Source organism: Rhinolophus ferrumequinum, chromosome 6 (genome assembly GCF_004115265.2).
Source record: "Rhinolophus ferrumequinum isolate MPI-CBG mRhiFer1 chromosome 6, mRhiFer1_v1.p, whole genome shotgun sequence".
Lineage (NCBI taxonomy): Eukaryota > Metazoa > Chordata > Mammalia > Chiroptera > Rhinolophidae > Rhinolophus > Rhinolophus ferrumequinum.
In genome coordinates, this window is record NC_046289.1 from 57922100 (window position 1) to 57947589 (window position 25490).

Consider the following 25490-nt stretch of genomic DNA (forward strand, 5'->3'; position numbering starts at 1 on the left):
GCTATCACATTAGGTTACATCATTAGGCTATCACATTAGGTTACATCATTAGGCTATCACATTAGGTTACATCATTAGGCTATCACAAGTACCTGAACCCACAGTGCTCCAATATCGCTAAAATTTAAATACGTATAGCTCTCCAGTGTTTGTTTGTTTTTTTCTCCATTAATGATTTCCTTGTCACTAAGATCTAGAATCTTGAAAATTCCATTAGAAGATTTAGATATCACATAACCATGACTTTAATTATTATTAGGCAACTCTTCATAAAATGACAGTCCTAAGAATCGCTTTACCTCTTTGAACGCAGAATCGTAATGCTAGAAGCAGCCCTAAAGATGTAGTAGTCTAAATTCACTTATTTTACTAGTGAGGAAACAGACCTATAGACAGACTTCCCTCAGTTATAAAACTGGAGACTAGCAGCACCAGAATTCAGACCCAGGTCCGCTTTTCAGTCCCATATTCCTCAGAGTAAAAATAAATACATTCTCCTAGAAGATACTTCTTTCTTTGGAACAAAGTATTTTATGTTTTTCTTTAACTCATCCAAATATAATACTAATAATAGCGAAAAAATAGCTGTTTTGCAGATGATGATGATGATAATTCACTAATTTAATCCAATCCAATTAACCTCCTTTATGCCTGGCATTGTAAAGGTGCTCACAAGAAAGTGATACAATCATCTCTTTCTTTGGGGAGAAATGTTTTTAAAAGTTATTTACTACTTGCCAGACTGGCTGCATTTCTTTTATTCTTAACGGATTTACATGTCCTTCAAGATTAGAAAGCCGTCTCCATTGTTAATTACCACTGCCTCACCCAAGCCCTAAAAAGGCTGAATGAACCTGAGCCCATCCACCCAACAACTATGCCCTCCAGTTCTGTTGTGTTGTTGCTGTTGTTGCTGTTGTTGTTGTTTGATCTTTTTAGACCTTAAGGGGAAGTAGAGACAACATTAACATACTATAAGAGTGAAGTCTGCCATATCTCTTTGATATAACACAGGAAGCCAAGTAAATGATCCTGTAGCTAGGCTCCAAGTAGTCTCTGAGAGGCAAGACTCTGGTATAAGAAGCAGGCAGTCGGACCTTACTTTACAGAATTAAGTGGCCTGGCATATGGATTATGTAAAGGTTTTTAATTTCTCCAAGCGCTAAACAGATGCTAGTTACATTATTCATTATTTAAAAACACATATCTTACTGCACAATTGCTATTAGTACAATGTCCCTGCTTACAATACAAATCAGTCACCATTTTAGTTCCTCTGAGTAATTGTCTAAAGATACAGGTCAAACATACAGTAGATCAAAGAGCCCTGGGGTCTATTTAATGAAGCAGGTGGCTTATTTCTGAGATACCCTAAAAACAGAAAAAACAGAACGAAACAAAAAAAAACCCTAAGTCTGTCAGGCTATTTTGTGTCCAAGTACTTTACTTCAAGTTGAAATGAAAGGTGTATTTTCAATTCAAGAAAGATAAAATTGAATGTGATCCCATCCTACATGAGGTCGACAATTAAGTTTGCGAACTTGACACCGTGCACCTACACTGGTAGCACTGTACAAACAGCTCGGTAAGGCTTCATAACCTTGGTATATCAGTGTCCCACAGCTGTGTTCATGTTGATAAGTGGCAGTGTCTTGCTGAGTGGCGTTCATTATTGCTGCGTGTTTTTGTGTGCTGTCACGAGAATGTCTGAGGTTGAATTAGAGAAATGAACAAACATTAAATTTCTTGTTAAACTTGGCAAGAGTGAAAGTGAAACCAGGGACATGTTAGTCCAAGTTTATGGGGATAATGTCATGAAGAAAACGGCAGTGTACAAATGGATTAAACAGTTTTCTGAGGGGAGAGAACACGTCACTAATGAAGAAGGTCAGGGCGGCCGGTAATGAGCAGAACTGATGAAAACATTGCAAAACTTTGTTCAATTGTGCATCAAAATCATCAGCTGACTGTGAGAAGCATAAGAGACCAAGTAAACATCGATAGAGAAACAGTTAGGAAAATCTTAACTGAAAATCTTGGCATGAGAAAGGTGTGTGCAAAAATGGTCCCAAAGGAGCTCACTGATGAACAAAAGCAAAGGAGAGTCGAAGTTTGCAAGACCTTTTGGAAAGGCAAGACGATGTTTTGGGCCATGTTATCAATGGTCACGAAACATGGGTATACCAAAAGAACCCTGAAACAAAGCATCAAAGTGCACAGTGGAAGTCAGCCAATTTTCCATGACCAAAAAAAAAGTTCCGTCAGTCCAAATCAAGAGTCAAAATGATGTTGCTAACCTTTTTTGATATCAGAAGTTATTCATTATGAATTTGTACCAACTGGACACAAACAGTTAACCAAGTTTACTCTTTGGTAGTGCTGAAAGGCTGTGTGAAAAAGACGAACTGAACTTTTTGCCAACAATTCATGTACCAGCTCACAAGCACTGTAAGGGAGTTTTTAGCCAGTAAACAAATAACTATATTAGAACAACCCTACTACTCATGAGATCTGGCCCCCAATGATTTCTTTCTTTACCCAAAGATAAAGGAAATGTTGAAAGGAAGACATTTTGATGACATTCGGGACATCAAGGGTAATACAACGACAGCTCTGATGGCCATTCCAGAAAAACAGTTCCAAAATTGCTTTGAAGGATGGACTAGATGCTGGCGGAGGTGCCTAGCTTTCCAATGGGAGTACTTCGAAGGTGACCACTGTGATATTCAGCAATGAGGTATGTAGCACTTCTTCTAGGAGTTTGCGTATTAATTGTCAGACCTCATATGTTTCCTTAAATATGACTAAAGTGACTTTTGCTTCAGAAGTATTCGTTTAAAAGAAGTCAAATAGAATATTGGTTTAAAAGAGGTGGATATTTACAACACATAATATATCAATGCATAATATATAGAGTTCTTATGGAGTAATAAGATGACTAATGAATATTCCAGGAGAAAATGAACTGATTAGACATAAAATGAAGTAAAAAAAAATAAATGTGACCAATAAAAGACATGGAAAAGATGTTTAAACTATCTAATAATCAGAGATATGCTCGTCCATGACAGCATATCAGACATGCTGAGATTAAAGACATGGAAAAGATTTAAAAGATTGATAGAGTGTTAGTAAAGATATGGGGAACTGGATTCTCATGGAATGTTGCTCCATATTTGTTGGTAAAATCTTCCTAAATGACAATTTGACAATGAATTTTAGAAGTTAAAATTATTAGGAACAAGGCAAGGATGTCTCCTCTCACCACTCCTTTTCAACATCATACTGGAAGTCATAGTACAATAAGACAAGGGGAAAAAACAAAAGGCACACAGATTGGGAAGGAAGCAATAAAATCATCTTTGTTCACAGATGACATGATCATCTATATAGAAAATTCCAAAGAACCAACAAAAAACTCCTGGAACTAACGAGTGAGTATGACAAGGTTATAAGATAAAAAATTAATATTCAAAAGTCAATCACTTTTCTATATGCCAGCAATGAAGAAGTAGAATTCAAAATTTTAAATACAGTATCATTTACATTATCACCCCCCAAAAATGAAGTACTGAAGTATAAACCTAGTAAAATATATAAAAGATCTACACATGGAAAACTACAAAACTCTGATGAACAAAATCAAAGAACTAAATAAATGGAGAGATATTCCATGTTCATCGATAGGAAGACCCAATATCGTCAAGATGTTACCTCTTCCCCACTTGATATACAGATTCAATGCAATCCTAATCAAACTCCCAGCAAGTTATTTTGTGGTTATTGACAAATTCTAAAGCTTATATGGAGAGATAAAAGACCAAGAATAGCCAACAAAATATTGAAGGAGAAGAATAAGTTGGAGGATTGACATTACCCAACTTTAAGACTCACTATAAAGTTACAGTAATCAAAAACAGTATGGTATTGGCAAAAGAACAGACAATCGATAAATAAAACATAATAGAGAGCCCAGAAATAGACTCACATAAATGCAGTCAACTGATCTTTGACAAAGGAGCAAAAGCAATACAATGGAGCAAAAATAGTCTTTTCAACAAATGGTGCCAGAACAACTGGATATCCATATATTTTTTTAAAAACAATGAATCTAAACATTTACCTTACAACTTTACAAAAATTAACTCAAAATGGATCACAGAATTAAATGTAAAACATAAAACTATAAAACTCCTAGAAGATGACATAAAATAAAACCTAGATAGCCTAGGATCTGGTGATGACTTTTTAGATAAAACACCAAAGACATGATCCATGAAAGAAGGAAGCGATAAGCTAGATTTTGTTAAAATTAAACATTTCTAATCTGTAAAAGACAATGTCAAGAGAATAAAAAGAGAAGTCACAGACTGGGAGAAATATTTGCAAAAAACATATCTGATTAAGGACAGTTATCCAAAATATACAAAGAATTCTTAAAATTCAAAAATATGAAAATGAAGAAACTGATTTAAAAAATGGGCCAGAGACCTTGGCAGACACCTCACCAAAGAAAATCACAGATAGCAAATAAGCATTTGAAAAGATGCTCCACATCATATGTCACTGGGCAAATGAAAATTAAAACAACAATGAGATATCAGTACACACCTATTAAAATGGCCAAAATCCAGAACTCCAAATGCTGCTGAGGATGTGGAGCAACAGGATTCTCATTCATTGCTGGTGGGAATGCAAAATGGTACAGATACTTTGGAAGACAGTTTGGCAGTTTCTTTCAAAATTAAACATACTCTCACCACACGTTCCAGCAATTGCACTCCCTGGAATTTACCCAAAGGAGTTGAAAACTATATCCACACAAAAACCTGCACACACGTGCTTATAGCAGCTTTATTCATAATTGACAAAACTTAGAAGCAACATAGATATCCTTCAGTAGGATGGATAAACTTGGTTACATCCAGACAATGAAATATTATTCAGCACTAAAAAGAAATGCATTATCAAATCATGAAAACACACTGAGGAAACTTAAATACATATTAACTAAGTGAAAGAAGTCAATCTAAAAAGGCTGTATACTGTATGGTTCCAACTATAAGAGGTTCTGGAAAAGTCAAAACAATGGAGATAGTAAAAAGATCAGTGGTTGGCAGGGGTTTCAGAGGAGAAAGGGAGAAACAGGCAGAACACAGAGAATTTTTAAGGCGGTGAAACTTCTCAGTATGAAATACTATGATTGATACATGTCCTTATAAATTTGTCCAAATCCGTACAGTGTACAACACCAAGAGTGAACTCTAATGTAAAGAGTGATAATGATGTGTCAACGTAGGTTCATCAATTGTAACAAATGTGCCCTTCAGTGGGCATGTTAATGGGTGGGGGAGGCTGTGCGTGTGGAAGCAAGGGTTGTATCCACAGAAGGAAATCTCTGTACCTTCTGCTCAATTTTGCTGCGAACCTAAAACCACTTAAAAAATAAAGTTCATTTTAAAATTTTAAGTAAAAATGAGGACATTTTAACCCAATAAATCTATGTCCTGGGATTTACGCTAAGGAAAGAACTGATCAAGTGTGAAAAAAATTGTGTGCATGAATATTCATCAGAGCCTTTTTTATAATAGCGGAAAATTGGAAACAACGTAAATTTCCACCACAAAAGTCTAGTTAAATGAATTATAGTATGTCCTCGTGAAGTAATATTGTTAAGTATTGAAACTGATGTTATACATAACCCTGGGGAAAAAACTGAAATGAGTTATAGTACGACCATATAATATTAAACAAGGCAGCCATTAAAAAGAATCCAGTAACTGTATGTGGGATGATATGAAATGATTCTCTGTATTTTTAAATTAAAAAGCAAAGCCAAGGGGGAAAAAAATAAATAAATTGTGTGTGTGTGTGTGTGTGTGTGTGTGTGTACGTGTATCACAAAAAAGGAAACATATGTATATATTATATGGATAGAGTATTCCTTGGAGGATTAATAAAAATTCTTTAAGAGTGGTTGGTCCTGGGATTGTAGGAAGTCTTACTTTTTTTTCTTTTATTCAAGTACAAGGCACATAGAGAAAAGTATATAAAGCACAAAATGAAGCTCAATAATTTGTCACAAAGATAACACCCATGTAACCACCATCAAGGTCAAGGAAAAAATACTGCCAGAACCCAAGAAAGTCCCTCCATGTTCCCACGTAACCATTTCCTTTCCCTAATTCCCAAAGGCAGCCATTATACTGAATTCTAGTCCTAATTTGCTAAGTTTTTATTCTTTATCATGAATGAATGTCAAATTTTATCCAATGCTTTCCTTTATCAAGAGTACCACATGTTTTATTCTGTTAATACGGTAAATTACATTGATTTCAATTGATAAACCAACCTTCAATTCTTGAAATAAACTGAATTTGGCTATTATCTTGTTATATAACTGGATTAAATTTGTTAACAATATTGTTTAAAATTTTTTGCACCTAGTTTCATAAGAAAGATTGGCCTGTAATTTTATTTTCTTATAATGTCCTTGGTCATATTTGGTATCACGGTATCACACTTGGTTTGGTAACAAGGTTATACTGGCCTGATAAAAGAAGTTGGTAAGTAAATGTCCTCTCTTCATATTCTTTGGAAGAATTTGCATACACCACTTTTGATTGACATTTCTACTTTTGTGTACTCTAGTCTCCCCAACTAAATTGTAAATTCACTAAACCCAAGGACTACACGAGTATATATGTTATTCTATGTACTGGGTATCCTAAGCATCCAACTCTTTGCTTTGGTTCTAGCAGGAATTGAAAATAATTGTTATCTTGACAATGAGTATAAAATCTGTCAAACTATAAAAAAATTCTATTCACATAATCAAACATATATACAGAGGGTACCAAAATAATGTATACACATTTTAAGAAAGGAAAAAAAATATATTAAAATTATACTGATGGTAAACATTTTGAGCACCTCTTGTAACTACAGAAGTCAAACATGACTTGTATTCATGCTTTGTTATCAGTATATAGTGAGTATTTCAATTGTAATATAGTTTTTTCCTTTCTTAAAATGTGTATACATTTTTGGCACCCTCTGTATACACATATATACACACATATATATGAAAAATTCTCCTTCACTTCCATCTATTTTAGGACCTCAGGAAGATGACAGAATGTTAGGACTGGACTCATCCTAAGTGTGTGCTCCCTACGTGTTCAATACTGCTTACGTTACACCACAGGTAACAGCATTACTGAGTGGGAACAGCATCTATTTTGAATCAAATCTGTCTGAGCTGGAATCCAGACAACTTCATTCACCAGCAATTTGTCTTTCGTCATATTACATAAATTCTCTGAGCCTCAATATTTTCCTCTGTAAAACTAAAATAATAAAACTTGCTTTATAAAGCTACCATGAGGGTAGAGATGACGTGTATAAAACATCTAGGCACTGTAGTAATGAAAAAAGGCATCTTTCACTCTCACACAACTTCTAACACAACTTTCAAGTTGTATTTTTCAGTAGTAACCTCCAAATCTTTGTCTTCAGAATTGCAATGCATGTCTTAAATAGTCTCCATTACCAGTTAAGCTTTTCCTTTGGAGTCACTTTCTTCCCTACACAATACCATTTGTCTCCTTACTTAAAAAACTTCATACAGTTACAAAAACTTCCCCAGCTACTAATGTACTTTCCTTTCTTACCTCTTTTCTTGCTAAACAATTCCCCTAAACTCTTCCAAAATCGCCTATCAGGAAGGTCAGAGAACTAGAGTTATTTGGCAAATTTAACTGATTTGCCCCCATGAATTTAAAGGAACAGCTATTCTTACTCTGACTTTAGAAAGAAACTGAGAGATAGGGAGGTTTATACAAGTTACAGAGTAAATTGGTCACAAAGGGGGACCAGGTCTAGGGCCTTTCACTGTCCTGCTTACTCTATCAAATATTAATCTGGGGGTCAGCATAGGGTAACTCTTGCTCAAGATGGCTACCATCACCTCTGTGAAACATAAATGCATGGAAGCAGATGACAAACCCCTCTGAATTTGGTAAGGGGATTACGAACCCTTGTACTTGCATCTTTCAGTTATTTTCCCTGCACACAATACATGTGGTCGTAAGGGCTATACACATATGGGGTGTACTTCATATCACCTGCATTGTCCCAGTTAATTCTTTAACTATTGGATAATATTTAACTGATTGTTGGGTGCAAATCAAAGTTTGGAGGCCCGGAAACATGGTGACCTAACAATGATACGGACCTAAGGATCACAACAAAAGTTCAAAACACAATCAGGCATGCGTATGAATTTGCAGCAATAATAGTGGTTTCATTTGAAACCGCTTGGAAACAGGGACCCATATTCCTCCAATCTGCTACTCCTTAATTAGTCTTGTTTGCCTTAGTTTATGCTAAAGGTAAACATGTATTTAGCCTAGGAAACGAAATGGAAAAAAAACGGAGGTGACCTAAACAACCTCTGCAAAGCAAGGCTTCTAATCTGCAATCAAATAGCTTAGTCACATCATCCAAGTGAACCAAATTACTCAAAATTATTAAATAAATGATTCATTCTCCAATGCTACTTCCTCAGAAAGAATATAACCAGAGATGCGAACACCATCCCACATAACTGAAAGCAACTTTTTTACAGATAGAACTGTGTGAACGATTTTATATTGAGATATTAACAATATTAACTTAAATTTTAAAACATTTTAAACACAGGCCACCCAGTGCTAACTCTAAGCCCTCCTGGGTTTTGTACCAGTGAGCACATGGCTTCAGTCCATGTTCAACACTTAATTAAGAGATTCTTTTCAAAGATTGTGTCCTGGATTTACCATCTCAGAGGCCATGCTGCTGCAGTTCATTAGCAGTCAACATCTGGCTGGGATGTTTTAAACTACTATTTTCCTTACCCGTTATATGGATGAGGTTTTTGTTATTCTAAGCGAACCGAAACAATGTCCTTGTATGGACTTCTAAACATAATAATTAGTGACAGTGTAAATTGTTTTCTGATTTTCCTTATACCATATAGCAAACTATTAAAACATTCAAATCATAGTTTAAACCTTTGCGTAATTGTGAGATTCTTTTCATTTTATAATGTAGACCATGCCCTTACTTTTTAAGTGTAAGATCTCATTCTGAAGGCCAAGAAATATTTAACTTAAATGTAGCTATATACAAAGAAAAATATAGCCTTAAACTTTCTGAAGGAAACAGCCCTTATAATCTCAGGAAAATGAAAACTTGGACATATTTGGCACAGAACTTTGAACATTCCACTGACTCTGCTTCTGAACCTCAAAGGTCCCTTACACAGTATGGATTTCAAACTTCAAAAACACTCCTCTGAAAAGAGTATCAACCCATGTCTATACAACTAATTTGCCCCTAAAATTAAGTTAACTAAATCTGTTCAGGGACTTAAGCAACTAGAAAACATCCCTGTAGTCAAATAAGGTTTTAAAAGGAATTTCATGAGGCTGCATAAGAATTTCTAGGCCTCGGCTGACACATATTTATAAGTCTGGCTCAGAGAACTGTTATAAGACACTTATGGGTTCACTCTGCCTGAAATGCCCTTGGGCCTCTCCCAGTACTTTGTATGGAGACACAGCCTTCCCTTCCTTCAATTTTTTTTTAGAACTCACCACTTACTTAAAATACTCCCCACTTAACTTCACCAAAGAACCATTCTTACAACACTATTCCCCTTTTACATATAAAATACTTCACACCTTGTATGAGATAAATGCTCAATTAATAAGTCTTCTGTTAGTATTTCACTATATATATTTAAGCTCCATAAGGGCATTCACCATTTCCTTTCTTTTCTTTTTCTTTTTGTTTTTCAATTGTTCCCTCCCACGCCAGGATAGGATACAGTGTGGTTCAGCTGACAAGCTGAAGGAACTCAAATCAATGTAAATCACATCTCACCATCCTCAGTTCACAGCCCTCCAAAGGCTTTCTATTCCCCTTGGAACGACATCCAAATAAGACCGCACACAAGACGGCCCCTGACCACCACTCTCAGCTCACCTCCCACCACTCCGCCCTCTCCCCATTCACCACCCCCCAGCTGCAAAGGCCTCTGCAGTTCCTGGACCCTGACAAACACAGTTTCACCGTAGGGCTTTCACACTTGCTGTTCTTTCTTCCTCCCTTCTCTACTCACTCCCACAGGTCGCTGTTCAAATGTCTCCTCCTTAAGAGAGGACTTCTCCTAACTCCCTGTCTGAAATAGCAGCTTCCCTTTATATGGCCTATTTTTCTCCATAGCCCTAGCTGATATTATGCTATAGATTTATTTGTATAGCTGTTCATTATCTCCCACCATCACCACAACCACTAGCATTAAGTTCCATGTAAGCCAGGGCCCCACCAGTCTTATTCACAGCTACATCCCTGGTGCCTAGAACAAGGCCTGGCACATGATCGGTGCTCTATAAATGTCAGTGAGTCCCTGCTTCCAGAACTTCAGGTAGGAAGTTTATACTGTGGCTGAAAAACCTTTCTTCTCTGGGAAGCACTCCCTCACAAACCCACTGTTATTCCTATTATTCATTATTCCCAAAAATGAACAGAATTCTGGACACCTAACTTTGAGCTTCCTTAGCTTCCTCAATGGACTACAACCCTCAAGGGAAAGTTATGTATCTAATCCATATTCTGGATTCCTCAGAGTCATATGAAATGTATTTTTGACAAAATGCCAAAGATATCCACACATAGATATCTACTCATCCCTCTGCTGGTCATTTCAACCTTCATCAACCAAGATAATAGGGGATTTCTCCTCCTCAGACTCCAACATGGGGGATATCGCTCAGCTGTATACCTTCTACTATACCCCCGAATCCTCCAAAGTAGATCTTCTGACCATCACTTACTCAGTCCACCACTCATGAATTCCAGATCTGCACCCCACCCCAACCCACCCCAACAGAAGAAAGAATGTATGAGTAGAAGCCAAACTAAAACACCTTACCAGCCAAGGTGAGCCTGTACAGTTGCTACCTGTCTCCCAAGCCAGGCAGCTATCTCTAACGTAAGATCCTTGAAAGGAGCATGGTCCTTTTTCCCTTGGCCTCCAAGGACAACGCTAAGGACAGACAGAAACTGGACACAAGTCTAGAGCAATCTGAATCCTGTGCTAACAAAGTACAGGTATATCTTACAGAACGTCTCACCAACTAATGTTTTCCTGCTAGACGACCTCTTGGTTTTTGATACTCAAATTTCATAGGCTGTATATATCTCTCAACACAACACTTTTTGAAAGGTGTTTATGTAAGACAAAAATACATCCCCAAACCAAAATACAACACTGTTAACAAAATAGTGTGCAAAATACTGGACACCAGGTGTTGACAGAGAAGACATACAGTGTATTACTCTATAAAGGAACTGCTTGTTAACCATATTGATTGTGTGATGTTCAAGAAGGCTGTTTTAAGTATTTTTCATTGTATTTCTGTGTTACTTATATAGAGGAGTTTTTACTGTGTTTTTGTAACATTGTAGGAAGTTAGAGTTTCTGAGTTGAGTAACACATTATAATTTTTCCTATTTAAAATAATAAGAAATATGCCCTCACTTAATGATTTTGTGCAGAACCTCTGATTTTTTGGAATGGACTACTGCCATTAAGTGAAAGATGCCTGTATTTTCTTGGATTCTTTCACCCAAAACCCATCAACAAGCCTCTCCCTAGGCCGTTCTGATCTGGTCATGCTCCAGCAGCTCATCTGTTCTCAATATCTGACTTTGGCTCACTGAATCCCTTCTTGCCTCTTCAGCTTCCAGCTCCCCCAACTGCAATAATTTGGGTCATCCGCTGCCCCTCGTACCTTTCATTCCATTAACCCCTTCTCTCTGTCCTTTTCTTTGTTTTAAATTACTTTTTTACTTTTACTGAAGGAATAAATGCACATAATCTGAAAGATCCAAGGAGCTGAAAGGCTTCTAACAAAATCAGTCTCTAGCTCTCACCCTTTCATCCTCATCCCCAGTGCTCTGTGCCCAGAGTTAAACACTTCCAACTCTTATCTCTTGCTTTACATGATTAAATCTGAGTAAAATGCTATCTCCTGGTTATTCCATTTTAAACTTTATCTACTGCCTTCCTACTACGGCAAAGGAGGATTTTTAGCTCTTACCCACCTTTTCCTTCCCCTCCTCAATCTTTCCCAATAAATTTATGCCAAAAAATTTTAGTTCTCAATTCTATTCCATTGGTCTAGGTGTCTGTTTTTCTGCCAATACCATGCTGTTTTGATTATTGTTGCCCTGTAGTACAAGCTAAAGTCGGGGAGTGTGATACCTCCAGCATTGTTCTTATTTCTTAGGATTGCTTTGGCTATTCGATGTCTTTTGTCGTTCCATACAAATCTGATGATTTTTTGTTCTATTTCTTTAAAAAACGCCATTGGGATTTTGATGGGGATTGCATTAAATCTGTATATTGCTTTGGGTAATATGGCCATTTTAACTATGTTGATTCTTCCAATCCATGAGCACAGAATGTCTTTCCATTTCTTTGTGTCTTCTTCAATTTCTTTTTAAAATGTCTTATAGTTTTCAGCATATACATCTTTCACATCCTTGGTTAAGTCTATTCCTAGATATTTTATTCTTTTTGCTGCAACTGCAAAAGGAATTTTTCTTTTTTTCTTTTTCTGAGCTTTCATTGTTAGTACATAGGAATGCAATAGACTTTTGTACATTGATTTTGTAGCCTGGCAACTTTATTGTATTCGCTTATTGTTTTTAATAGCTTTTTTGTGGAGTCTTTAGGGTTTTCTATATATAGCATCAAGTCATCTGCAAAGACTGACAAGTTAACTTCTTCATTCCCAATTTGGATGCCTTTTATTTCTTTCTCTTGCCTGATTGCTCTGGCAAGGATTTTCAACACTATGTTGAAAAGCAGAGGTGATAGGGGACAGCCCTGTCGTGTTCCTGAATGTAGAGCAAAGGGCTTCAATTTTTCACCATTAATTATGATATTACCTGAGGGTTTGTCATAGATGGTCTTTATTATGGGAAGGTATTTTCCTTTTATAACCAGAAATAAACCCACATAAATATGGACAGATAATTTTTGACAAAGAAGCTAAAAACATACAAAGGAGAAAAGACAGTCTCCTCAATAAATGGTGCTGGCAGAATTGGAAAGCCACGTGCAAAAGAATGAAACTGGACTGCTATCTGTCACCATGTACCAAAATTAATTCAAAATGGATCAAAGACCTAAGCATAAGACCTGAAAAAATAAACTGCATAGAAGAAGACATAGGTACTAAACTTATGGACCTTAGGTTCAAAGAGCATTTTATGAATTTGACTTCAAAGGCAATGTAAGTAAAAGCTAAAATAAATGAATGGGATGATATCAAACTTAAAAGCTTCTGCACAGCAAAAGAAACCATCAACAAAATAAAGAGGCAACCAACTGAATGGGAGATTTTTGCAAACAGTGCCTCCAATAGTCGCTAACATCCAAAATATGCAAGGAACTCATACAGCTCACCAACAAAAAAAAACAAACAACCCAATTGAAAAATGGGCAGAGGACCTGAAGAGACATTTCACCACACAGGGCATACAAATGGCAAATAGACATATGAAAAAATGCTCAACGTCACTAATCATCAGAGAAATGCAAATAAAAACCACAATGAGATATCACCTCACCCCAGTCAGAATGGCTGTCATCAACAAGACAAATAATAACAAGTGTTGGAGAGGCTGTGGAGAAAAAGGAACCCTCATACACTGTTGGTGGGAATGCAGATTGGTGCAGCCGCTGTGGAAAGCAGTGTGGAGGTTCCTCAAAAAATTAAGAATAGAATTACCATATGACCCAGCAATCCCTCTCCTGGGTATCTACCCAAAATATCTGAAAACATTTATCCATAAAGACATGTGTGCTCCCATGTTCATTGCAGCTTTATTTACGGTGGCCAAGACATGGAAACAACCAAAGTGTCCTTCAATAGATGAATGGATAAAGAAATTGTGGTATATATACACAATGGAATACTATTTGGCGGTAAGAAAAGATGAAATAGTACCATTTGTGACAACATGGATGGATCTTGAGATTATAATGCTAAGCGAAATAAGTCAGACAGAAAAAGTAGAGAACCATATAATTTCACTGGTATGTGGTACATAAAACTGAAAACAACAAAAGAACAAGACAAATAAATGAAGGAACAAAAACTCAGACATAGACAATAGTTTAGGGGTACCAGAGGGTAAGGAGGAGGGGGGTTCTAGAAGAGGGCAAATGGGGTCAAAATATATGGTGATGGAAAGAGAACTGACTCTGGGTGGTGAACACACAATGTGAGATATAGATAATGTATTACAGAATTGTACACCTGAAACATGTAACTTTACTAACAATTGTCACGGGTTATCACACTTTAATTTTTAAAAAAAAATTTGGTTAAGCCCATATTCAGTGCATTAATTATTAAGACTATTGTTCACTTATGATCCAAATAATGAAAAATAATTTATTTCCTTTCTGGAATAATTTTTTCTTTTTCCTATATTTAATAACTTCCTAATTTCCTCATTTGCTTAGTTTTATTTGTATGTCCAGCTAAGTCTTCACATACCCTACAACTCTATAATATTACTCTCAATCCATTTTTCCACAATGGTCGAACACGTCAGCTCTTTTTTTTTCCTGATAAGATTTATCAGTTTCATTTTTTCGTTCCCTCTTCTAATCTATACTGAGAGTCTTCCCACTGCTGGGTGTCATGGGTGTTACGTTGGGATTTCCCTTCACTAATGTTCAATAAACACCCAGCTTCTCTCTCCTGTATTGAATTCTCTGTGTCCTAGTTCCCGTGTCATCTTTCTTGGTTTGCTCCCTAGTTTTGATGGATTACATCCTGTAAACTTTTAGACTTTGCATGTCAGAGAATGTCTTATTCTATCCTTACACTTGATCAGTTCATTTATTCTACGCTAAATTCATATTTTGAAGATATTACTCTGTTGCCTTCTTTCTTCCAAAGCTGTTTTCTGATAAATTAATTTTCATTCCTAATCCTTTGATTGTGATCTCTTTCCATTCTTTTCTCTTGCTCTCGTAGTCAGCTTTTAGTGTGTTTTGTATTAACATCCAAGTTTCAAAATTCCCAGATGGTACACTTTGGTGTGTGTTTTTCTCTTTAAAAAAATTTTTTTTGAGGTATAATTTGTTTTTGTTTTCTTCTTTTGCTTGTTTGGTTTTTTCATTTATTATGCTGAACACCCAGAGCTCATTTCAATCTGAGAATTCATGTTTTCACTTTGGAAAAATATTATTTTTTAAATATTTTAAAAATATTATTTTTAAAATAATTTTCTAGCAACTGTTTTCTGTTTCTCCCTTGGATCTCCCTTGGATATCGAATTTCTGGAATAAATCCATAAATTTTCCTATCTTTTTGTTTCTCATTGCCCATCTTTTTCTTTTCCCACTTTATCAGAGAGTTCTTCCAATCCTTTTAGTGATCTTTTTTGTTCTAGCTATTATATTTTTAATATCCAAAAGCTCTTTCTTATTGCTTCTTCCTCTTTTTTAAATAACATTCTTTCTTCAATATTTTCCTTTATTTCTCTGTGGACATAAGGGCTTCAGGGTCATAGAATAGCCGGAAAATTTTTGTGGGAGGTGGTCAGCAATTGCCAGCATCTTTTCTTTAAGATGGTTCATTTTCCTCTGAGAAGGATCTTCCAATATTCCTGGGTTTGGAGGGAAAAGTGGGGGGCGTGAAGTGGTAAAGCTGCCAGTGCGCTAAAGCTGACCAGAGGAAAGGAGTTGGGAGTCTCACTGTTGAGATGCAAAACATCCTTTAACTCCCAGTTTTCAGTTGTGTTCTCCTCTTGCCTTTCTCAAATGTCAGAGTTCCAAAGTTCAGACAATCTCTCGTTGTATCTCCAAAGACTTCTGCAAAGGTGGGGTGGGGGGAATGATCTTCTTACTTAGCCTGGTAAGAGGGGGCTCTGGGAACCTAACTGCTCTTCCTAAAGACTTTCAAATCAATTCCCACCCTCCGTATCACCCTGCTTTCTCTGATCCTGGGTGCCTCTAATTCCTAAGCCTTTCCAGAGAGCTGGGAGCCAGCTTGCTTTCCATCTGCACCTCCCTCCACAGGCACTTGGCTCTGACCTTTCTCCACTCTGCTAAGTCATGCACCACGCTTCCATCCACTTTCTATCTTTGTAGCTTGTGGTTTGGAGTTATTTATGTCTCTTTGATTCATCAAACATGGAGCTTGTGCCTTTTTTTCTTGTTTTCCCTGTTGTTTGGGGACAATTACTTGAGGAAAAAAGAATGAATGAGGAAAGAAAAAAGAAAGAGTAGACAAGTCTTTATTCTGACTTCTTGAAACCTCTAGCCTTTTCTATTTCATAGGTCCTTCATCTCTGACCATACTCTCTCTGTCAGTTCCATTCTGATTCATAATTTCTGTCTTCCAGACCCTCTGGGTGACTTAGCCATCATGTTTTACTGGTTTCAGACATGCAACATTTTGTTTATTAATGAATTAACAAGTTCCACATGGAATATAAGTAGTCCTACTTATACTCGTATGCCATTTGCAGTAACTGTTGCCTGTAATTGTATAAGGCACAGTGAATGTACATAAATTAGAAAGGGAGTAATTATCAATTGTAAGGGCATTAGTCAACAATGTCTTGTGAGACTTATTCTTCTTATCAGATAGGCTGCTTATTCCCTGTTGGCCTTCCTGCCCCTCATTCTCATACGTCTCTGTACCCCAGGAGACTGACTTCTATGGGCAGCTCCCCACTCAGTGTCATTCCTACCCACTTTACTCTTTCTCTGCCTCAATGCATTTCTGGCAACATAACAGCTACAGCGCCTGAAGTATAATGGCTCTGGCTTCACAAGGGAACCAATCCTTCCTAGTTGGGTCCCTTGACCCTGCCCACAGACCTATAAATTGTCTCTTTATTTATATCTTGTGTGCTCTTTGTTCCCTAAGAGGATATGGATTGATACATCAGTAAAAAAAAAAAAAAAAAAAAAAAAATTTTTTTTGAACTAGCTCATCTCTAAAGTTCTCTCCTTGAGTTCTTATATTCTACGATTTTTACAAGTCTTAAGTACACAGTTGGCACTTAACTAAAGACCAAGCAAATTAGGAATTTCCTGTCAGTCAAGATTGTATCTTACTAAAGCAAAGAACCTCTCCAAATAATTATGCTCAGCCCTAGAAAATAAAGCATTGTAGTACAATTTAGGCTAGCAGGGAAAGCTAAGACACACATATTGTTCCTTTTAGTCAATGGAGTCAGATAGTTCTAATTTGATATTTTTTATTCAATTTTTAAATTGAGCTATAATTGACATACATTATATTAGTTTCAGGTGTGTAACATAATGATTGCATATTTGTACATATTGTGAAATGATCACAATAATAAATCTATTTAACATCCACCACAACACAAAGTTACAGAATTTTTTTTCTTATGAGAACTTTTAAGATTCACTCTCTTAGCAACTTTCAAATATGCACTACAGTGTTATTAACTATAGGCACTATGCTGTACATTACATCCCCATGACTTATTTATTTCATAACTGGAAGTTTATATCTTTTGACCACCTTCACCCACCCATCCCTGCTCTACCTCTGGCAACCACCAATCTGTTCTCTGTATCTTTGAGCTTGGTTTTTTGCTTTTTGTTTTAGATTACACATATAAGTAAGATCATACAGTATTTGTCCGATTTATTTCACTTAGCATAATGGATGTGGGGTAAGACTGTAGTCCAGCTTCATTCTTTGGCATGTGGCTGTCCAGTTTTCCCAGCATCACTTATTGAAGAGACTGTCCTTTTCCCATTGTATCATCTTGATTTCTCTGTCATAAATTAATTGATTCTATACATGTGGGTTTATTTCTGGGCTTTCTATTCTGTTCCTTTTACCTATGTGTCTGTTCTTATGCCAATACATTTGCTATTTTTAATTTTGAAAATCCAGAGGCATTCAGAATTAATTCCAAAGGTTCTTTAAAGTGTTTCTTTATCTTCTTTTCCCTTGGATATTCACACCATGAAAGGGCCAGAAAAAGGCAAAAAAACGTAAGTTTCACCAATCCTCTCATTAAAAAAAATAAATTCCTTGACCTCAACCCCACTACAGAAACCAGATTATCAGGCATAGCCAGACTTTGTATATCCACTGACCTTTTCCACTTTTTAACGTTTCATAGACATTTCAACCATTCCTACTTTTTTTTAAGTTTGTTTTTAAGTTTGTTTGTTTTTGTTGTTGTTTTTTTGATTGAAGAATATAAGGGAATGGTGTTTTTCTCCAGGGCCCATCAGCTCCAAGTCGTTGTCCTTCAATCTAGTTGTGGAGGGCACAGCTCAGCTCTAAGTCCAGTTGCTGTTTTCAATCTTTAGTAAAGATTGGTGGCGCAGCCCACCATCCCATAAGGGAATTGAACCAGCAACCTTGTTGAGAGCTCGCGCTCTAACCAACTGAGCCATCCGGTCGCCCAGCCCATTCCTATTTTAAAAAGCTTTTTCCAAAGTTTTATTCAACTTCCTTCATGCTAAATCCAATGCTACTTCTTAGTCCTTAGTCCTCTCAGCAGCTTTTGACACCACTGCCACTCCTTTCATGAAATACTCTCTTCCTTGTCTTTGCTGTTGACTCACCTTTCTGGTTTTCCTTTCAGCTATCTGATTGCTCCTCAGTCTCTCCAATGAACATTTCTTCCTCTGCCCATCCCTCAAATGTTCATGCCTGTCAAAGCTCTGTCCTACTCTTCCTTCTCTTTCTACCTCCACTCCTCCACTGGACATTCTCCTCCACTCGTATGGCTTCAAAAACTAATTATATACTAATGACTATCAAATGGACCATCTCAAGTACAGATTCCCCTTCTGACCTTCAGAGATATTGTTTGTAAATAAATACTAGATAACTCCATCAGTATGCCCATAGATTCCTCATACTCAACATTTCTGCTTTCCCTCAAACCTATTTTTTCACCCATATTACTTATTTCAAAGATTCACACCAAGCCAGAGACCTGGATATAATCCTTGATTCTTTGCTGTCCCTCACCCCCACACCCAATCAATAATCAAGTCCTATTGATTCTGTCTGAGATGTACCTTAAAACTATCATTCAATTCTCTATTCTCATGGCCACTTCCCTAAACCAAATCATCTCCCTACTGCTAATACTGTTTCCCTCAAATCTAGATTTTATGATACAGCCAGAGTGATCTTTCTAAAATAAGACCATGTTACCCTCTTCCTAAAAGCTTGCAATGGTTTTACACTGGGATAAAGACCAAATTACTCAACATGGTTTACAAGCATCTAGTCTCCTACTCTGTCATCCAAATTATTATGCATTCCAGCCAAATTAAACTCATTTTAGTTCCTCCAACAAGCTATGATCACTCTTACTCCAGATATTTCCACATGATGTTCCCTCCACCTGATACACACCTATCTGATATTATCAGTGTTATCATGCTATCAGTATTTCTTAACTAACACCTATGAATCCCTATGCCTTAGCTTAACTGTCCTATGCTCTCTAAATCTAGGCTAGATCTGCTCCCATAGCATGCTACTTATCCACTTACACACACTATTGTAGTTGCCTATTTGCTTGTCTCTATTCCCCTTTTATTTCATAAGCACTGTGAAGGTTAAAACTATACCTCTTATATCTCCAATGCCTTGAGCATGACCTGGCACAAAGTAGCCACTAAATAAATAATGGTTAAATGATGAACAAATTTTACATATGGACTTCCTTTCCCTTGCTTTCTCTTTTCTTAAACAAACAAATAATAACAAGTAAGTTCTTGTTCCCTACAAATAAGCTATTGCTTACAAAGGGTTAATTAATGTAAAGTTACACATGACAGCTAAAGAAAATTCTGAGGCTTTGCATTCTCTTTCATTTCTCTCTTTCCTCTTACATATAAAATTTTCAAACTGAAAGTTTAAACAGGCTTAAGAAAGACTAAGCATTTTCTCTTGATCTGCTTGATGCCCAGTCTGTGTTCCCAAACCATTTATAAACTTGGTAGGGTTATGTACATGTGATTAAAAAAAACAAAAAAAAACCTACGATAACATTTTATTTGAACCAGAATTCCAAAGCATTAATTAAAGCTGAGCACACCTGCTCTGAACTGCAAAGTCAGAGATTTATGTAAACTTGTAAAGTTAAAGCTTTCTGAGCTCCTGCAGGATTTATGTTTCCTTTAAATAAGCGTTTCCTCTTTGTAATGCAATTTTAAACAAAAAGTTTATTTCCACGACTAACCTGCTGTCATAAACCGATATGCTGTTCGGTTCCTTTATTGACTGGTCTTTACCCTTTTTACCCACTGCTTGTCAAATATTTAATTTAAGGTTTCAGGTGAAAATAAGCAGGTCCAACTATGAGGCCTTGTTCTAAACTTAACTTGTCAATGAGGTGATCTAAAAAGATATCCATGCATTCAGACACTTAATATAAGAGCATTTTAATATAGTTATTCGCAGATCTACTCACTGTTTGAAAGGTATCAGCTACCTTATGGTGATTTATCACAAGCAGGACTTGTTAAGTCACAATGCATGCATGCGGAGTCCTTTCACGTAAGATAAAGTTTTTCAGTCAAAGGAAGACATTCTAATTTTGAGATTCGGATGCGAATGCCTTTAGAAAGAGAGGGTTCTGTGAGACTAACACATTCATGTTGGTTACCTTGGATAGGTGCATTCCCAAGACTGTGAGCGTCACCAAGCCAGCACAACAGACCAGAGCACTGGAGCTGGACAAGCCAGAACTTGGTGGGATGGTTCCATCCACCAAGCAATTCATTCCAGTCAGTTTATTAAGACCAAAGTGTTCCTAAGAATAGAAGGAAAAACAACACTAGTAACTTCGGTGTTGGATTCAAGAAGTAGCAAAATATTCTTCCATTGCCCAGGGAGCAAAAGTCTATCAATGGACTTATTATACTATTTATAGAAACTACTTGTGCAATTCAATTGAGTCCTGACATTTCATGTAAGGGCTCCAGGCCACAGGGTATGGTAATATGAAGATTACTTCTTACTTTATTCAACAAAATGTTACTGATTCATTTCCTAAAATTGCCTTGAATGATCTTTTTCTTGAATATTAATCTATTTGAACAGATATGGAAAAATTATTATTAAACAATTATAATTCAACTTCTCAAGTAGCAAGACAAGGACACATTTCTTAGGGAGGCAGGTTAAATCACTATGTGGCACATCCCAACACTCTTAATTGTAAAAGCCTAACACCAAGCAGTGGCTTATTTCTATGGAGTGTCTTTCTTCACAAGGTCCTCTGAAGAAAGTGTTCCAGACTGTTTCAGTTCTGTTTTACTTATGAAAAAACTGAGGCACCAAAAGATTAAGAGACTTTCCCAAGATCATATGTAGGGAGCTGGGAGTAGGACCCCGGCCTCTGATTTCTGGTTGAGAACTTCTCCACTACAATCAGAAACCTGGGCCAGCATACTGTCACTGTGATTTAATGTAAGTCAGCTATATGAGGAAATCCAGATTTTTACTAGAGTTTATGGATACAAACTAGCCATATGGCAGCCTTCAAGACAGCCAAATTAGAATTCAGCCACATATAAGAATGCAGACTCTAAACAAAGCAGGAAAACTATTTCTCCAAATAGGAAAACCCAAAGAAATAATCAGACTCTGATCTAAACATGGAAAGCTCTAGGATACTTAGATGAATATCTAGGATGACATTTAGGATGACATTATATCATATAACCTTTGTAGTTTAAGATTAAAAATAAATTCAAGGCCACCTCCTCCTCAAGAAAACAAGCAATGTGTTTGCAAATTACTCAAACAGCTCAAGACCAAAGTACAAAATACTATTATATTACATAATTATGTATTTCATCATACATATTATTCTAGGAAGAAATTTCAATACACTAGTTAGAATAACCAAAGTAACAACAAAACTTTGCAAATAAAAAACTGCTTTTTTCCTTAATTTTTCTGCCCTTTTTTCCTAAGCTGGCAAAACTCATGCACCACAAAAGAAGAGATTCAGTTGGATATACTTCTCTTCTTGATTTCAAGTCATCTAAAAATTTCCTTTCCAGAAATACAAACAAATTATAAACTGAAACACTGCTGCTGCCAATGCCCTTTCATACAGAACATCAAGACAGCTTGCTTAAAGAAAAAGAAAAAAGAAAAATCCTTGGAGAATGCTCTATATTCAACCATAAACTGATTCACAGGGTGTCTTGAATGTGAATCATACTTACAAACTTATCATGCAATGTTTAAATTAAAATGTACAACAGACTCAAAAATGCAAATGGGTTTTGCCAAATTCTGTAACAGCTCTATCCCAAAAGGATAACATGTTCAATTTAACATAAACAGATTATCCTCTGGAACTTTCTAGTATTTGAATTTGAAAGTTTCTGAACAGACTAACATTTAAATTTCTTTTCTGCCAAAAATTTGTTGTATAAACCCGCGTTTGCACCTAAGTTGTGAAACCAAAAAGAAAAGTTTTAAGACCTGAAGTTCTCAAAAGCACCACAAACCAGCATGTGTTATTTAGCTGACTTTACCCATATACAAAAGGCATATTGCTATAAGTAAGATCAAATTGCACTTGCCAGGTAAATGCTTCCAAATACCATAATTCCCACTAATGCATATGACAAGCCAAATGATTTGAAGATTTAAGACCTGCCAATAACTTTTCCTATAAGTTATTACCATGTGTCTGGAGGAATAAAGAAAGAAAAGGGAGGAAGGAAGGAAAGGAGGGAGGGAAAGAAGAAAAGAGGGAGGGAGGGAGGGAGGGAGGGATACAGGACCTCTAAGACGAGAATCACCATAATTAGAGTATAAGACTACATACACATCAGAATAAATGTGATGTACTTCTGTAATAGATATGCCACTGAGTCGTAGGCTACTCATGACAAAATTTACAGATAGGACCACCAGGCAATAAGGAACATAAGCTCTCTAAAACATGGATTTTAATAAACACATCAAACTGATTTAGCAAATCAATTTTATTTTTGTCCTGCATACTTTTTTAATTAAGAGAGTGGAAATATTTCATTTTCCTGTTCTTCTACATGACATTAGAGATGTTCAAGGTAATTATTCAATGTTTCTAGGAAAACACTTATTCTAATAAATTTCAGTACATCTTTCTTTTGACCCCATCTGGAAGCAGTAATAACAATACTAGTTGCCATTTATTGAATACCTACTATGCATCAAGCATTGTGTAATCCTTAAAACAATTCTTTGTTGGAAGAACAGTGTGATCACTTTATAGATAACAAACCTTAGATTCAAGAGGTTAAATCAATACAGCTGGGTAGAACCCAATTCGATTATAAATCCCATTACAGGATATACCTCTATATCCCTAGAACAAAATGTAAATAATATTGCTAGAATGTATGTTTCAAGAGAAAACCTGAAAAAAAAATTTAAAAACCAGAACATTTGTCAGATGCACGTGACTTATGAATAGCCACTGCTGCACCCTGTGAACACCACCCAGAAAATGTCAAATCTATGCCATCCTCTGAAATACATAAATTAGAAAAATAGAACAGAAACAAACATCAGTTAGTATTGAAAGGAGACAAAAATGATAAAGTCAATAAAATAAATCTTGATATAATAGACATCATAATCTCAAATGCTAGTAGATGCCTTATAAACCAATTTACCTGAATTCCTTTAAGTCCACATAGGAAATAGTTGTGCCACAGAGGCTTGGTTTTGTCAATCTGAATGTTATTATCACTAGTACTGAAGTCCCTGCAAAGACAAAAGACACCATTAAGTCTAGAGGCCTTGTGCTGAAAATTGATGGGTGACTGCTGCCATCTTGTGCCAAGACAGTGATACTGAAATCTCCTTTTCATTTACTTTCAATATACATTACTTCACAGTCTACCCAAAACAACAAACATCTCCAGCTGCTAAAAGTTAAGGGAAGAAGTTGTAGTGACCTTACAATTAAAGTACTACCGAATGATCCTTTCCGTTTCCTGAAACAGACAGGAACCAATATAATTGAGCATAATCTACACCCTTTTTAATTTCATGATGGTCCTTGTTACGCTGGTGTAAATCACATAAATACTTACCCTTTCGGCCTGCTGTTTGGCATAACTCTAACTGGAACAGAAGTACTCAAAGGCTTCTTTCCCCACACTCTACCACCCATCCAATTTTACCATCGGTACAGTTTAAGAAAAAAAAAAAAACACCAACAAAACAAATTTAGTAGTTACCAGAGGGTAAGGGGGGAGGGAAGACAGAAGAGCGTACAGGCGGTCAAATATATGGTGATGGAAGGAGAACTGACTTTGGGTGGTGTACACACAATGTGATACATAAATGATATATTACAGAATTGTACACTTGAAACCTATATAATTTTACTAACCATTGTCACCCCAACAAATTTTAATAAAAAAAATAGGGGTGGTCAGTTAGCTCAGTTGGTTAGAGCATGATGCTGGTAGCACCAAGGTTGCTGATTCAATCCCCGCATGGGCCACTGTGAGCTGCACCCTCTTTTAAAAAATAATAACGATAAATAAAGAAATAGTGATTCTAATGGATCCTAATTCTTTGAATAAAACAAGAATCCATGATCTATACCGATATAAATTAACAAATGAATCAATAGCTAAACAAAGGAGAAGGGAAAGCTCTTCCTTAGAGTAAAATGCCAATCAATAGATAGATGTAGAAGAAATGATGGAGATAAAAAAAATAAATAAATTACTATTTGGCAAACTCCATGAGAATTGTTTCAGGAAAGAATCATCAATAGATGCTATTACTGAGTAAAATTTGATGAGAAACATGATATTTACATATACTCAGTATATTTCCCTACCAGATACTTATTGCGAAGAGAAAAAAATTCAACTTTCTTGTAAAGAAATCTGGCAGATACCACCTTAACAAAATGATCAAAATTAATATCACCAGTTAAGGGACATCATGTACCCCCTTGATATAATGCACTGAGGACACATCAGTCAATATATGAGAATTCTTTGTACTGTTTTTGTGACTTCCTCGTAAGTCAAAAATTATTTCAAAAAAAAAAAAAAATAGATTGACTTCTAAATCAGCCAAAGCACAAAATATGTGAAATGACAGGTGATGAAAGGATCGATTAAAAAGTGAGAAAATAAGCAACGTTACGCATATTTACTGAGCGTTCTTCATGTAATTTACTAGATACCTACTGCATGCCACTGTAGTAGGTGACCTGCATGCATTATCTTCGCTCAATAACATGGATACATCATCTCCTAAGAAAAATATTGAATGACCACTTAAGTATGCAAGGCAATCAGAAGAATATAAAAGTAAAAGGCAAAGGGCTTATCTTTTAAGCATTTGTTATCTAGC

At 36.2% G+C, this 25490-nt stretch overlaps 1 protein-coding gene across 3 annotated transcripts in view; it reads right to left on the minus strand.

Moving 5' to 3' along the window:
- The window catches only part of GALK2 (galactokinase 2), a 120682-nt gene that overhangs the window by 64436 nt on the left and 30756 nt on the right, over positions 1–25490 (minus strand). For all 3 annotated transcript variants that reach the window (XM_033108062.1, XM_033108063.1, XM_033108061.1), the window contains exons 4-5: positions 23783–23873; positions 20764–20910 (exon numbers count right to left, since the gene is read on the minus strand). In XM_033108062.1, coding sequence (XP_032963953.1) covers positions 20764–20910; positions 23783–23873 — 238 coding nt within the window. The remainder of the gene's footprint in view (positions 1–20763; positions 20911–23782; positions 23874–25490) is intronic.